The 17251-nt window shown below is 38.6% G+C and overlaps 1 protein-coding gene across 4 annotated transcripts in view; it reads left to right on the forward strand.

The window, feature by feature from the left end:
- Window positions 1–16919, forward strand: part of CNTNAP4 (contactin associated protein family member 4) — a 264163-nt gene extending 247244 nt beyond the window's left edge. For 3 of the 4 annotated variants that reach the window (XM_030863289.2, XM_060288512.1, XM_070044134.1), the window contains 3 exons: window positions 8625–8843; window positions 9175–9246; window positions 14539–16919. In XM_030863289.2, coding sequence (XP_030719149.2) covers window positions 8625–8843; window positions 9175–9246; window positions 14539–14732 — 485 coding nt within the window. In that variant the 3' untranslated portion in view covers window positions 14733–16919. Of the gene's footprint in view, window positions 1–8624; window positions 8844–9174; window positions 9247–11675; window positions 12127–14538 lie in introns of all 4 variants that reach the window. The other variant, XR_009559901.1, reaches the window with a different exon arrangement.
- The last annotated feature ends 332 nt before the right edge of the window (window positions 16920–17251 follow it).

Genomic DNA, 17251 nt, shown 5'->3' on the forward strand with positions numbered 1-17251 from the left:
ATAGAAAACTCTAACAATTATGCATAATGTTGATAAAATCATATTTTTGAGGAAATAACATCTTCAAGTTTAATGCCAGAGTTGCTGATGAAGATATTTTGTGTGAATAGAAATAAGCCAAATATATTATAAAAGAATTGGGAAACTGATCTGCATTTTATGAGGAGGATTGTATTAATCAAACAGTAGAATAATAGCATTCATTATATAAATATTTGTCTCCCTTTTTATAATGAATATCGCAGATTAATGAGGAATTAAAGATGTTAAGGTTTTCATTCAAGAACAGAGTGTTATTAAAATGCATATCACTCATGCTGAAAATTAAGATTCAAGTTCAAAAGTAAGAATTTGTTTGGTACGTGCCTGAGGTGTGGATCTTGGCCAAGGACTAATATTACATTCAAATCATTTGTAACTCAAAGGAGACTAAAAATTTATGATCATATGGTATGGTTTATGAATTTACAACAAAATGTTATGTACTATATTATTATATTGTAATATGGTATATTAACTTATAGCAAAATTGATGCTAAAAGGGAACTAGTAGTTTTCCAGAGAGTTACTCAATCTTGAAGTTTCTTATTATGTTAGTCAGGGTCCTCCAAGAAGCCACTGGCAAGACAAAATTAACCACGTGAGGATTTTATTAAGGGGACACTTGTGAAAGAGAACGTGTGGAGAGAGCTTGCCAAGACCGGGAGAGCCATCAGATGCCATGCAGCTCTGCCTTCAGGTGAAGGAGAGAGGGAGGGAAAGTTAGACAGAAGCATCCTAGACTTCTGTGCAGTCAACAAAGGTTAAACAGTCTTTGGGGAGCCCATGAGTCTGTCATCCATCAGAGGAGTCCCATGTTTCCAAAGGATGGGTCTGCCTTAGAGTCCCTGCTATGATCAGCTGTTGCCTGGGAACAGCCCATGGGAAGCAAGGCACTGGCCCAAGTATGAGGATGGATTTCAGAGCCCAGCAGCTGGGGCCCTTGGTCAATTCCTCTCATCTAGTTGGAGGTCTGCAAGGCACATTCTCATGTGCTCACACTTATCAACTAAGTTTCTCATTTTTGTAATTCTGTTTGGCTCCCTTGTTCATTTAGCACATACTTTGTGATCACCTGTTGTGTACACAGAGAATGCCACTCAGCAAGGCAGACACTGCATCTGCCCTCACAGAATTTATGGTTAGTGGGCATACAGATAATCATTATACAAAATGTTCCTGTGTATCTAATTGAGTATAATGTACCCTATGTTGCTTGGGATAAAATAGTTCCAAATTATCCTCCAAATTAAAATAAATTAAAATACGGTGGGACTTCCCCGGCAGTCCAGTGGTTAGGACTCAGCACTTTCACTGCCGGGCCCCGGGTTCAATCCCTGGTCAGGGAACTAAGATCCCACAAGCCGGGCAGCACAGCCAAAAAATAAAAATAAAATAAAATAAATACTTGTTTCGTTTTATAATTTCTTTTAAGGGAGCAGAAAAAAAACATTGACCAGTTTTTTGGGAGGGGTTATAATTTGCCTATTTTCAACCAAAGACTTAAGGATATGACCATCCACTGCCATTTTAGATGGAAACCCAGAAATAAAGGAAATTCTTCCCCTCTTTCACTTTTCTCCAGTACTCATTTCTTAAACTTAGGAAGAATCATGGGAATAATTTTGGATTACTGTCACTATTAATCAACATTACTAGCAGGTGTTGAAAAGGAGGGTAAATTTTAGAAATAATATCAAGCTCTACTATGGTGACATGGAAACCATCTCTAACTCCCTACTACACTTAAAATATTTAAAGACTCAAGAACTTCGGCATTAGTAGTCATTAGTAGTCGGGAGCCAGGGTGAGATGATCCAGCTGTTTGCCAAGCAGCTCGATTTAGATACTCCTGTATTCAATAAAGTACATCAAATTTGCTTTTCATATTTAAAATTCACTATAAAATTAAACTCCGGGTTCTATATCTGGATACTTTTATGTGTTAGAATCATATGTTTTATGATTTATTTGAGTAGAAGCTGGATGATTATTTTCACTCATCCTGAGTAGTAGCTTTTGTATATTAGAGGTGATTGATGACCATTGAGGATCATTTCTCTCTTCTGAGGCCATGGAGCCAGGGAGTACACTCAGATTACCGCAGTGGAGGTTTAGCCCAGATATAAATAAAGTCTGTAGTCAGCTAGGAAAGGACATCTACTCAGTCTCCGATAAAGAGCTTTGAGAACAATCTCAATGTGTCAGGAACCGTTCATGTAAAACTCACTTAAGAGCCCAGACGTGAGGAAAAAACATGAGCCAGGTAACCTAAGGGCACTGCAATTTTGTAAATATATTGTGAAACGTCCCTTAAGATAATGGAGGCGTTATTTTAAAAGCACGTTTTAAAAGAGAAGTATAGTTTAGAGCAAGAAAAGTAAGGAATCTACTTAAAGTCATTTTTTTGTATTCAGCAGCTTGAGTTTTGAAAATTTTAATAATTAAAATGTCATAGACCATCTTCAGTACTTAGCATGACTTCATCCTTGTGGCGGCTTTAATCGTTTCCAGACAGTCAGCTACATCATTTTGAATTGGCCATACCTAGAAACTTAAAAACAGCTTTTCTCCTCATCGTGACACCCCAGCATCGATCAGAAGTGTCATGTTCCAAAAGCACAGAGCACTCATGGCGCTGAAACGTATTATCTGCTATTAACTATGGAGCAAATGATAAGGTAGACAGTGGGATTTTGTCAGAGGTGCATATAATCATGAGTACACGCTCCAGGTGGGATGGGCAAGTGTACGCCTTTGACAAGGACGTCACCTGCATCACTTTCACTTGGCCGTCAAACATCGTAAACCAGAGCTCAACTTACACTGCAAAAAATACTAAATGATAAAAGCCGAAGTCACAAATCCCAAATTATATATTTATCAGCTGCCACAATCTAGAAGCCTTCATACAATGATAAAACTCAAATAATTTCTAAACTAAAAAGGAGAAAGCAATTGTTGCTTTCTTTAATTACTGACATGCTTTAAAATGTACCTGTACCAGGAATAAGTAAAAAATAAAGCCATGATCAGGGACTTACGCTATTGTGTGCATGAATTTATTAAAGACCAGGCGTTGATGGATGAGAGAGAGAGGATGGAATTGACAGGAGGTACGGATACAGGACCTTTGGGGTGGAGAGAGGGCACAGCCACAGCGAAGAGATACTGGACCGGCCAGCCTAATGATGGTCTATAGCACTAGTCAGAAGAAAGACAGTGAAATGTGAATTCTGCTTGGGTTGTCTGTTAAGTATAAAAGAGGGTTGGAGATGGTTTCCATGTCATCAGAGTAAGATATTGTTACCTATAAATTATCCTCCTTGCTTGATAGCTGCCAGTAATGCTTGTTAATGACGATTGGAGCCAAAAAGTGTTCCTACATTCCATTCTCATTTGTAGAAGTGAGTACTGGATGACAGAGAGGGAGCAATTCCTCTCTTTCTATTCTTCCTTCTGAAGAGGCAGGCAGTCTGATGTCGTTTCTTTGTTAAGCATGTTCAAAATGTGTTAAGTACTGAGGCCAAAGTGAATGATTCCTCAATCGGCTCCTTTAAGAGACCTATTTACTCAAAGATTATATAAAGAGACATCTCTCTACGATGTAATTATGTAATTAATCAAAGGAAATATGCAGGTATAAAGTTGTTTTGCTAATTCATTAAGCTTTTATTGGGTCACAATTCTACCACATGAAAAAAAAACCTCAATTAAGATCATTGCATACTCTTGAAATTGCATAAAACCTCTCGTAGCAAATGTGCCCACATTTTGAATAATGATATAATTTAACCTATTACAAAATGACTGAAAATTACTATTCAGAGGCTGAGTGAAGTTCGACTATTTATTACTTTTTTATGTCAGGTATGTAATGGTGCAAGACCACTGACAGCAAAAATCGGTGGGTACATCATGGTGGGAAGAGCCAGGTTGCATCAAATAAACTGGGTTCATATTCCTCCATAATTAATAGGCTGCATTACATTTGCTTTGTTTATTCAAAACTCATTAAATTAAGTTCTGAGTTGTGTTTACAGATTGTTTTTTATGTTAGGAGAGTTTTCTAAAAGCCTGAAGATGTTTTCACTCATTGTGAGCAGTAGCGTTGGTATACTTAAAGGCAGTGACCACATAGGGATCATTTATCTCTTCTGAGGCTGCAGAGCCAGGAAGTAACTCAGGTTTTTGCAGTGGAGATCTAGGCCAGATGTAAATAAAGTATGTGGTCAGAAGGAAGAGGATGTCTACGGCATCTCACAGAAGAGCTTCAGGAACGGACTTCAATCTCAGGGACATTTTATATAAAACCTGCTTCAAAGCCAAAGGGTACACAAGAAAGTTTAATTCAGTTACTTAAGGACACTGTGATTTTGTACATGTCCAGTCAGATGACACTTCAGGTGACACAGGTCATGCTGAAAGCAAAAGAGAAGCTCAGGTTACCCCGAGATGCCTCACTATAAATAGTTTGTACATTAATCAGGTTCTCAAGGTTGTATCTCAGAGCAGTAGGCTTGGTTGGCAAATAAATACCGTTTATAAAAAAAACTGCTCCTTTATCCACACAGTATTTGCTGTCTGCTTTGCCATTTGACTTTTCCACCAACTGTTGTTGTTGTTGAATCCTTGTTGTAATTGCCTGTGATGGTAAAAATGTCCTGCTGGTCATTAGCACGGCTCCTTTGATTCATTGCACCATTTTCTGGCAAGCTTTATTTATCTTTATGGATTAAAGGCATTGAGATCCTTTTTTAAGGTGGCCCCTTTTCCATAGGTGTGGCCAAACTACTTAGGTTTCTTTTGAGTTATTTGTTTTGTTTTGTTTTTCTTTGTTGTTGTTGTTGTTTTGACAGCCACAAGAAGTTTCATGGAGCACTTCTTGTTTTAATTGTTCTTCATTTACTTCATATCCTTTCCAGAAACAGTCCTCTCTCTGCGTAATAAACAGAAAGGCGCTTCATACGAATTTTACTTTCTTGTTACTCTATTTTCTTGTAGAACTTTTGGTAGATTTCTTTGCAAAAGCAGAAGCCATTCCCTTGGTTGGAAGATACAGTTGAGGCTAACTTTTTAACAGGCAAGACCACCTGCAAAATCTGAGTCAGTTAAGAATTTTTCTAACCGGAAACATCCCAAACATAATTGTCTTATCAGGATTTCAATGAAGTAAGAGGCATTTATCTACAATTCCCCCACCCGTGCTGTTCTAACCCTTACATGTTGTTGGCATTTCAGGAGTCAGATAATAGGAAAGATAAATGTTTTTGTCCACTGGCTCTATGAACACAGTTGTCAGTGCAGCTCTCTGATACTATGTACTGCTTATAAGCAACTTAATATAGCTGTTAACTTCATCTGGACTCAACTCTGGGAAGATGGATGCAAAGTCCCATAGTTCCCTTTCTCTCCAGATTCTAGCTCCGACCCATTGACTTTCCTGAAACAAGGGAGTTGACGGTCTAGCGCAGCCAGGTGGGGTGCCTGGGGGCTGCCAGTGAGACAGTGTTGTGAGACTCCCTGCTTCTGGTTGGAAGAGAGTCTGGGGACCAGCCTAGAAGAGTCTTAAGGGAGACCCTGAATTGTGTGGCTCCTGGAAAATGCTTGGCTTGCAGAGACCCCTGGACCCCGTGGGGAAAGGGCAGCATTGAAAACTCAGTGCTTCTGTGTTCCCTCTTTGCCGAGGAGAGAATGACCTGAAATGTGAGGATGTCCTGAATCCTGAAATTTGGACCATGTCCTCTCTATCCCGAGGTTGGGTGGGCATTTGGATGGCAGCTTCACTGACAAGGACAGCTGCTACGCTGTCTACCTTCTCTGGGCGTCAGCCACCTAAGGAAGGCAGTGACAGAGAATCAACGAGCAGACGAGAAAAGCAACCCTATATACAACCCTTGATTCAACAGCAGTCAAGTGGGAGAGAAACCAAAACAACCAGAATGAAGCTATTCAAGGAGACAGACCCCATCCCGAATGAAACTAAGTAAGAGCGCTGTAAGGAAATTCTAGCCAAGCAGCAAAAAGACCTAGAGGAACTACAAGTATGATTTTTCCAGACTAAAAAAGGATGATCTTTGTGGATACTTGAAATCATCCCTGGAAGAGCAAGTGAGTGAAGCACGTGACCCACAAAAACAAGTCCTAAAAGAAATCAGAAGGGAGATTAAAAGCAGTTAAAGGATATGCAGAGGAGACCAGACGTGAATGCTCGGCAGTCCAGAAGGATAAAAAGGATGAAAGTGAAACAATAGCTGCTCGCACAGCATATGCAATTTTCCAAGCTAAAGAAAAACCTGTGTCTGCAGATTAAAATGGGCCACTGGGGTCTATGCGTAATAGATGAGAGGAGATAAACAGCAGGGACAATCTGATAAAAATTCCTACATCACAGGGAATCTTACAAAGTTTAAGAACGAAGTGATAGAGCCAGAAGATGCTGGAGTGAGATATCTACAGACGATTAAGAGAATAGGGCTGTGCAGAGTCATCCTTAAAATAGACACACAAAGAATCACCTAATCCATCAAGATAAATTTCTGTTCCAGATACACTCCGTCACATTTTCTAATTTATTTCTTCATAGCATTATCAGTCTTCAGAATTTTCATCCATTCCTGTTTCGTGTTTAGCGTCTGTCTCCCCTACTAGAATGTAAGGTGCTCAAACAGCAGGGAATGCATTGCCTGTATATTTAGCTCTTACAACAAATATTAGTTGACAGACTAGTTTAAGTTTTAGATTTTAAGGCTTTTTTCTACAATATTTTATAATAGGTAAATATTTTCAGTTTAAAGGTGTAGGGTTTTTAAAAGTTGCCTCATATCAGATTTTTACCAGAGAAGCGAATTTTATCTATTTACTTTTTTTGTTGTTGTTCAGAATGTAAGATTTTTTTTAAGGTCTATAGAAATTTTATTCAGGATTTAAACCTTGTAGAAGAAATATGAAAAGCACTGTTCTGATTATATTGCTATTAAAGTATATTCCTTTTTATTCCTTGTTAAAGTAAAAAAATCAAAAAACTCCAAAGCAAGAATGCTGTCTTTTTCTAAAAATATGTATATTTGAATGTATCTGCATCCATTCAAATGAGTGACTGCTGTGTGGGGGGACTAAGTTAGTTCTTTGGTTTATACACATCGATGAAGCGCCTCCTATGTAACCATGTGGTGCTGGGTGTTGAGGGTTCCCTGTGTGCTCACGGAGCAGCAGAGTGATAGCCTCTCAGGGCTCTTTGTGCTACGAGGCAGGACAGCCTACTGGTAAGGACATAGGCTCCAGAGCTAGGATACCTGGGTCTGAATACCGTATCCCCCAGCACAACAGGAAAGTGATGTAATCTGTCTAATTTTCAGATTTTTTAGAGTGTGATATTCATGATGCTAAACATCTAATCAGTATTTTTATTAAAAAGGTATAAAACATGCATGAAAATGGGACAGAAGGAAGTGTTCTTCAAAAACCTTGATATAACAAGACAGGCTTAATCAGAACAGAGTTGCCCAGAGTCATTTCAAGAATAGATACCAAGCCAAAAAAAAAAAAAAAATACACTGCAGAAGATATAAGTGGAGTGAAGGAAAGAATGTGTCAATTATAAACAAAAGAAGCTTATGATTTTGGAGTCCAACAGGCCTGGAGTCCAGTGCACAATGCCAACAGCTGAGTTAACCTCAGGCAAATCACTGAAATTCTGAACCTAAAGGGTCTTGTCTGTGTGACTAGACTAGGATACTCATGGCTTCTGTAAGGTTTAAACACAAGCATGCAAATCCCTTAGAATACTGCCTACCGTATAATAAGCATTCAGTAAATTCAATATTTATTATATTAGTTTTTGAAAAGACCGAAATGCAAGTGTTGGTGTCCCGGTAGGTGCAGCACAGGGGAAGGTAGTCTTGCCGCTTTATGGTCATGTAGGATGGGTGGATGCATCGTAGTCTGATAACATTTGAACGTTAAAAGTCTACAATTAATTCCCCTTGTTTAGATTTCATGCTTGCCAAGCGTGAAATATCTTCTTCACTGTAAAATTATAAATTAATATCTTGACACTCAACCAATCTCTGTCCCACAATAATTCCATATTAACTAAATGGTCATTAAAATGGAGGGGGGTTATCTATGTATAGGGGGCACACACATACCTCAGTCTGAGTGATAGGTGGACGGTGAAACAGGGAGAAAAGTCAGTGAGGTATGAAAGTTTTCACTGCTGTACGTGAAGAATTAAGAGTCTCTGAAAGCTTTTGAGATACAACCTCTAACATGATAACATCTTGCAGGAACGCTGATCAGTTCATTATCTGACCCATTCTTGTAGAGACTTTAATTATTTCCAGAGAGCTCTCAGTATATTTAATTAGCCATACTTAAAAACTTGTCTTTATTAGCCTGGGATGTCTCACCAGTAGTTGTGGAAAGATTTAATGGATCTCTTGTAATAAAGACAAAAGCAAAAGGAATTTAACAGCTGAGTATGTATTGCTGTCGCGTTGTCAAGACTTGGAATAGTCCATTGTGGCAATGCCCGTTTGCACCTTCACTGTCATCAATCCTGTGGTGTTTCTTTGGCTTCCCAGAACACAGTGACGTGGACCAGGAGACGGCGCTGGCAGGTGCACAGGGCTTCCTGGGCTGTCTCTCTGCTGTGCAGGTCAGCCACGTGGTGCCGCTGAAGGCCGCTCTGCACCGCAGCCGCCCAGCCCCCATCACCATCTCAGGACACGTGACGGAGTCCAGCTGTGTGTCCCAGGCTGGCACCGATGCCACATCAAGGGAGAGGACACACTCCTTTGCAGGTGGCCTATGGCGCTTCTTTTACCCAGTCCCAAACACAGCTTGTCCACTGGATATTAAAATCTTTTAATGCTGGGACTCTGTGTTCTCAAGATGGTTTCTTGAAATTGGTTTTGTTTAATTTTCAGTCCTTGCCCATTTCTCTCCTAGATTCTCAATTCGTTATTCCTGTGGACCATTGCATGTGGGCATTGCTTAAGGTTAAAATTGCAGACATCCCACACTGACCTCTCTAATTCTGTTCTGGTTTTAAAAGTTTATGAATTTTTAAACATTTCTTCTTTTTACTCACCGATACCCCCCTCTTCCCCCTTTTCTGTCCTTTAACTGCAGATCATTCTGGAACAAGAGATGACAGAGAACCCGTCACTAACACAATCAAGAGTGACTCTGCAGTAATTGGAGGTAGTAGAAAGCATGAGCGAGCTCTTCCTATCATTGCTAATGATGAGGTAGTTAGCACTAGAGAAGCTGTCTGTGGAGAATCTACACATGGCCCAAGAGTTAGGCAGTGAATCCTGAGGTCAGTGGGGTGCTTTATTATTTGTACTGGATTGTCTTATAGAGTCATCCTGAATTCCCAGCTTCCTTGGAGAGTTTCAGTGTAAATAATTGATAATTCACTGAAACATCACACTCAAAGAATGGTTGTTACACTGTGATACTAATGAATATCATTTAGCTTGATAATGGCCATCTCCATTCCCTAGGGTGTTCTGACTGGATTTGAGGAAGTGTCATTTTTTGCCTTCTTGGACACATCACTGCTTCTGCAAGGGTTTATGTAAGAAGTAGGAAAAACCTGAGATTAACATTAGAAGCATATATTTAATGTTGCCTTAATGCTTAATCAAGGTGTATATTTCCATGGTTTAGATGCTCCTCTCAGTGAATATTACATTTTTATTTGCATTTTATCAAATACAAAACTAATGGAAGAAGGGTGGGTCATACTTACTTTATTATTTTTTTTTAATATATTTATTATATTTATTTATTTTTGGCTGTGTTGGGTCTTCGTTGCTGCGCGCGGGCTTTCTCTAGTTGCGGCGAGCGGGGGCTACTCTTTGTTGCGGTGCATGGACTTCTCATTGCGGTGGCTTCTCTTGTTGCAGAGCACGGGCTCTAGGCACACAAGCTTCAGTAGTTGTGGCACGAGGTCTCAGTAGATGTGGCTCACGGGCTCTAGAGCACAGGCTCAGCAGTTGTGGCACACGGGCTTAGTTGCTCCACGGCATGTGGGATCTTCCCGGACCAGGGATCAAACCCATGTCCCCTGCATTAGCAGGAGGATTTTTAACCACTGCACCACCAGGGAAGTCCCAATACTTATTTTAAATTGCAAAATTAACACAAAAAGTTTTAAATTTATCTTCCTGGCAGTAAAACAGCATATTCTCTGAGACATAATTTACTCAAAACCAACCCCCTACATAAACCTTTTCCTTCCTGATTAATGGTCTTAAGAATGCTATTAATCAGATTATTGAAATGTTAAGTGGCTCACCTTTCCTCCATACTCTGCATATGATATGGACATAAAAAGTAAACAGTTATTTTATTATCAATATATTGCCAGGTAACGTGATTAGTCGTATACTTGAGCAACTTCCGTGGGCTTTATACCTGATTCATTTGGTTCTATTTTTTACACCCTTACTCATGTAGACACTGACTTCCTTTAAGAACTTAGAATTTTATTTAGACAGAGAATAGTACTGGTCAGCTCTTTGTGAGAATATTAACATCCCCATTGCTTTTTCAGTTGCTTTACTTTTTATCAAATTAATGAGGTATAAATTAAAGATGCATAAAATAGGTTCCTCATTTAGTCATATAACAAGCGAAAAACAAAAACTAAAACCCTGTTAGAAGAGTAGTTAATAACTGCATGTCTACAATAAATATATCAATATAGTATTAATACAATCTATGGTAAAAACTCATTTGAAGTTATAGCATTTAAAATGTGCTCAACATTGCAACTTGTTGGGATTCCTAGTCAAACAAATTGTCTCAGTCTCATAACGGTGCTTTTTCTGTGCATTTAACTAGTATAGATATATAGTCAGGATATAGGGAGATAAATATACAGATTTAGATATAAATAGTTATTGTATAGTCAAGCTAATGTTACAGCAAGTATTTAGTCTTTAGAATATTGTTTGTAAGTCATTGTATGTTGGGATGGAACACACAATGGAAACAACTAATAGGTGACCTGTGAAATTCTCACTTGACTCGAGTGCACAGAGCAGAGCAAGAATTATGGAAGATTTGCTGCTCGGGGTCTCGCCAGGGTCCACAGATCCAGGAGTGTCTGCTTTTGATCATTGCAGACTGAGCTTCGGGAGCAGAGCAGCTGGTCGTGGCCATCTAAGCCCGGAAGGCCTCTCCTGGGGTCACGCGCAGTTTCTCAGCTAAATCACAGAATACTGTTCTGTAGCATGTTGCTCCGTCTGCTAGCGTTGTGGTAGAGTTCTTCACTTGTTGTTGCGTTACTCATAAATTGCACCCACTGTGTAACAATAATTAATCCATTTAAGTAGTTTCCAACTGGCTAATTCCCCCGTGTTTTACATTTTAGGTAATCTTTTTCTTCAGTTACAAACAGTAAATAAATAAACAGTGTAAGATGGGAAAATTGATTTAATAAGATATTTAGGGTTTCTGGTCAGAATACACAGATATGAATGCTCAGATTTAGACAGAAAGCTACATAATTTCCTCATAAAAACACATTCACCAGTTGGCAGTGTCACAGAGTGCTGTAGATAGATGGCCATATGTCACTTAGAGTATCCTTTTTCTTTTTTTTTTTTTTTGTATAACAGGTTAGATCAAGGTTTTCCGTGGACATGAGAAACCCTGACATAACACTGTCTCCAGTTAAAAGGGAAAGCACGTGCATGGAGCAAACCATTTCCAGAGTCCAGCCGTGATTTTGACTGCCTGGGCGTCCTGCCTGGGCCTGCAGTAGCCTGCCCTCTGTATCTACTTCATCAGCTTTCCACACTGAAATTGTTCAGAATCTCTTTCTTTAAACTAGAGGCCTATAACCAGACAATAGAAGTATTTATAGCAACTCAACTGATTACTTTTCTAAGATGAAAGGCAAAATGTATAACATCAAATGGATCCTCTGATTTAAATTATTCTTTATTAATATGACCAACTATGAAAAATCGTATCCATTAGTAAATTCTTCAGATTTCAAGTATGGTACAGAATTTAGTTACCAGGTTTATGTTGGATCTGTCAACAAGGAATTTCTGTCCCTTTCAGGTGAGGCTGACCTCGCCAAAAATCGGCTTAGCCCCTGGCAATATTATGATTGGCTGTAGTGAATCTGCCCATCAGATCATGTGCTGTGAAATCCACTGTGACTGATGAGGACTTTCAAAGTTTTGGCTTCAGTTGGATTTGTTAGAGTTGTTTATACCTAATTTAAACTAGGAGGAAGAGTCCTTGTTTTATGATATGAGACTCCATCCACATCACATGTTTTCATTGTACCTATTTTCGTCTGAAAACACTATATTAGTACCTCCACTGATTTCATCAGAAGAGTCTAAGTACAAGGGAACTCTCAAACTCATGGTGACAGACAACAGTTTTCCAAATTCTATTTTTCATTTGAAAACTTGGCTTTATCATTGGCATCCTACATTGTCAGTTGTTTTTCTTTTCTTTCTTTTCTTTTTAATAAATTTTAAAATTTTTATTTATTTATTTTTGGCTGCATCGGGTCTTCGTTGCTGTGCGTGGGCTCGCGAGCGGGGGCCAGTCCCCACTGCAGTGCGGGGACCCCCTCATTGTGGTGCCCCCCCCATGAAGCATGGGCTCCAGGCACGTGGGCCTCAACAGCTGTGGCACACAGGCTCAGTAGTTGTGGCGCATGGGCTTAGTTGTTCTGCGGCAGGTGGGATCTTCCCGGACCAGGGCTTGAGCCCGTGTCCCCTGCATTGGCGGGCAGATTCTTAGCCACTGCGCCCCCAGGGAAGCCCTGTTTTTCTTGAAGTGACAGATTTACTTCATTTTAAAGAAAATGTCTGCCAGATATCCCAGTTAAAACAACCATAGTTTATCTGTCAGTCATCCTTTCAAGTAAAAACAGTGTTCTTTAAAGGAAAAAGCAGCTAGTTCAGTTCACAACTCAACTCAGATGTTCACGCTGGCATCCTTCCTGGAGACAACCATCATACTTCACGCTACAGTAGAAGTACTTTACAAATACTTCCCATGTCATCACACAAAATGTTAGAAGGACTTATGGCCAAAGGTCATGATTTGGTAAAATGTGTAATTTTTAGTGCTTCATCAAGGACATTCTTAAATGAATCTGGTAGTGCAATGCCTGCTTTCTACTTTATGAATTCAGTGACCACTTTTAAGGTTTGGTGGCCTTGCCTTAATTCATGCCAAGGTACCAAGAAGTTGACCTAACCTTGTTTTGTCCTATCAGTGGATATTACAACACAGTGAAAAAGGCATCTTAGAGTTATTATGAATAGTTTTGACCCTGTGGACCCCTCACAGTGTCCCGGGAACCACCAGGGATTCATAGATCACACTTTGAAGAAGACTGACTTAACGTAATGCCAGGATTGGTAACCATTTGGCATCGCTAACAGTTGTGGTATTTTTTATTTACCACCAATTCCTTATTTACCACCAATTTTTTATTTACAATCAGGTGTTTCAAAAAATCAATATTCCTCATATAGATATAATTACTCTATGTATTCGTATCGATATATTTCATTAGTCAAGATTATTCGTATACATAACTTGTTCCTGCTATTTATTTAACAATATAACAAATTATTGATAATCAAGTTCATTAAAGTGTTTACATTTAAGGGGATAAATTAGGAGATTGGGATCAACCTATACACACTACTGTATATAAAATAGAGAAACAACAAGGACATACTGTTTACCCAGGGACCTAGACTCAATATTTTGGAATAACCTATAAGGGAAAAGAATCTGAAAAAAATAGATATATATGTGTATGTATATATGTATAACTGAATCATTGTGCTGTGCACCTTAAGCTAACACAACATTGTAAATCAACTGTACTTCAATTAAAAAATGTTTACAGAGACTTCCCTGGAGGTCCAGTGGTTAAGACTCCATGCTTCCCCTGCAGGGGGCATGGGTTATCCCTGGTCCGGGAACTAAGATCCCACATGCCGCATGGTGAAGCCAAAAATAATAACGATAATAAAATAAAATAAATAATAAAAAATGTTTACATATTTAAGTATTAAAAACACATTTGATTATTTTATGATGTTACTATTACTCTATAATTTCAAAATAATTAAAACTTGTCTGGGTATTAATGTGAAGTGACCCCATGGTCTTAGAGTCATGTAGGTAATACCTTGTGTTATTAACATATTGTACATATAAATGCACTGAATGAATCCAATATAATATGCGTTCAGAGTAAATGAAGGGGAACCTACAAGACTGATAGAACTCAGAAGTAAACAACATATTTTATACCACTTGATCCAGAAATACCTAAGGTTTTGATATTGATTTGAAATTTCCAATTTATATATATTAGATGCTTGATTTCAGTAGAAAATAATTTTATGATGACTTCTTGAACAGTGAAGTCTACAGTTTCTGCATGGACAACAATTCTGATTTTGTATTTCTTTTCTCTTCTCTCACCAGGTTTGATAGCTGTTGTGATCTTTATCTTGCTGTGCATCACTGCCATAGCTGTCCGCATTTATCAGCAGAAAAGGTTATACAGAAGAAATGAGGCAAAAAGGTCAGAGAATGTAGACAGTGCTGAGGCTGTTTTGAAAAGTGAGCTTAATACACAAAATGCAGTCCGTGAAAATCAGAAAGAGTACTTCTTCTGATTGGCAGCAGTGATTTACCTTATAATTACAGCAGTCTGATTTAATAGCCAGGGGCTCTCAAGGGACAAAAAACAGTTCTTACATTGAATGTACAGGCAATGGATTTGCAGCACTGCCATGTTGCCATGTCCAGACTCGAGACAGCTCCAGGAGGCCTCATCCAGTGACATACTTCCCACAGTGGTCATTCTATATAACAAGGAGTTTTAGATATTGATATTAATTTGCAACTGTTCTGATATGACCTGAAACAGAAGTTTAACCCACTTGAGAGCTACAGGTTTTCAATGTGAAAAGTGTAGCCCTGGCCTCTCAGCCATAAGTGATACCTAAGTTGTGTGAGAGGTGAAAGTCAAAATTGGACTATAATGACCTTGCTTTATTTGAGAACATATTCTGTGTTTGCTTTAGTGTCCCCATGGTGTTATTCATAGACCTGGAAATGCTTCTAAGATCCTGTTTGGCTGGTGTTTGCATCTTCAGTGGCCAAAAGTATATAAACCCCTTTGCCTTTCTCTGTATTGCATTCAATACAATTTATCAGTAGTGTTGAAATTTGTTTTGTTGTCACTGGTTTGTTTGTATTGCTCTTTTTCTATTTGACTCTTCTCAATGATTTTGAAAACTTTAGGTTTTGAGTGTCAGGCTCCAGCCCTGAACATGCAATTCATATGTAACAAGACCTACAAAGTGCATTGCTCATCAGTATGTGATGTCTTGCCTTTAACACTTTTCTGTTTAACTTGCTCTCATGGTTCGGTATGAGCAGTAGTTAAGACCCTGGGTAATGCCAGTTTCCCAAAGAGTGTGAAATGTTGGCACGTAAACTCGTTGATATAAAAAACACAATTCTTAACACTTCAAAGAATTGTTTTTATTTACAACTGTAATATCTCAAATGAAATATACTTCCGAGAATATTTTCCCCCAAACCTTATGTCAGTTTTCTTTATAGGTTTATATTTCTATTTTCCTAAAGTTTATCACCCACTTTTCCTTGATCTCCCTTTACTGTAGTCCATGGAGCATCTTCTTATGTATTAGAAAAAAGAGACACTTGAAGTGTAGAGCTCCATTCTTCATTCTAAACTCTATCTCCCCCCGCTTCAGGCATATATTTTGCTGTGCACTGACATCCAGGTGTACTTTTTGAAATATAAGCCGCACCATGCCCCCTTTTTTCAAATCCAGTAGAGTTATTCAAGAATGCTCCTCCTAAGGGGTGATGGCATATTACATGTCATATTCTAAGTCTGTCGTTCTAGTCACTTCTCATTTACGATGATGGGGTGTATTTCTCAAAAAGAACCAAAAATCAATATAACTTACTAACTAGTTCATTTTGATTAGGAGATATATACCTAACAGAAGTTCAAATAATTATCAGTAACTTTATGAAACTTGCAATAATTACCCTTGAGGCCATGTAAACAAGATGCTTGCATGTAGCTATCTTTGAATTCCACAAGCCAATTGTATAGCAGAGGCACTTCGGAATTTACACTCACACTTTACAGGTGTCTGCCAAAGAAAAACTGGATTCCTTCGTTCGTCCACACCAGAACAATTTGGAAATATGTAAATTAAACATATTTTTCTTTATTTTCCTCCTTGACTCTCCTTACAAACCCTGCCTGTCTTTTCTCACAGCACTATACCCATTCTGATGTCTCTGTAAATGCCCGACTAATCTCAAGGGTGTGAGTTAACAGTAGTCTGTGAAGGACCTACATGGGTAAAGAAAGGGCACTTTTGTTGTTGCCGAAAGGCTTGTGGCAGCTACCAAAGGACTGAACATGAAAATGGTAGTTTTCATTTAATGCAAGCTGAATACAAACACTGTAACAGCTCTGAATCTTTCACACGTGTTCTTGTTATTTAGTAGCAGCTTTAACCTGGTTGGGAGCTGGAATGTAAACAGGATTATAGATGGTGAAGCCCCGCAGTACTCTGTGGTCTGCCGGCCAGGAACTGCAACATTATAGCATCAAAACGCACTGATACATCATATGCCATGACTTGCATTCCCTGATTTGTAATCTGTTCCTTCTTTTTTCTTAATAAAATGCACTTTTGAAGTAAAATGCAGAATATATTTTGAGATGTTGTATAAAAGTTTAAAATGAGGGAATTATACTGGATGTTTTTTTCTCAAAACAGTAAAAAGATGCGTAGATGTATGCCTTCTTTACTGGTGTTCGTGGGTTTTTTTGAACCTTTTGGTACACCCCGTGATTATTATGAATTGTTAACAAAAGCTGCATTTATAATTTTTCCTTTTAACTGGACTCAGAAATGAAAGAAAAAATAGGAAGATGTTTACTGATTGTAACAAGTAAAGGAAGTTAAAATAGATTTTAAGTTTTGCCAAAGAACAATGATTTGACTGTTAGCAGTTGTTTGCTGAAAGGTTATTTTATATTTAAATTGGGTGATATCCTTTTACTTCTGCCAAGAACTTGGCTCGTCTATACAGTGAGCCCCGTATAGATGCACAGGATTATACGTAAGAATACAGC

This window comes from Globicephala melas, chromosome 19 (genome assembly GCF_963455315.2).
Source record: "Globicephala melas chromosome 19, mGloMel1.2, whole genome shotgun sequence".
In the NCBI taxonomy this organism is placed as follows: Eukaryota; Metazoa; Chordata; class Mammalia; order Artiodactyla; family Delphinidae; genus Globicephala; species Globicephala melas.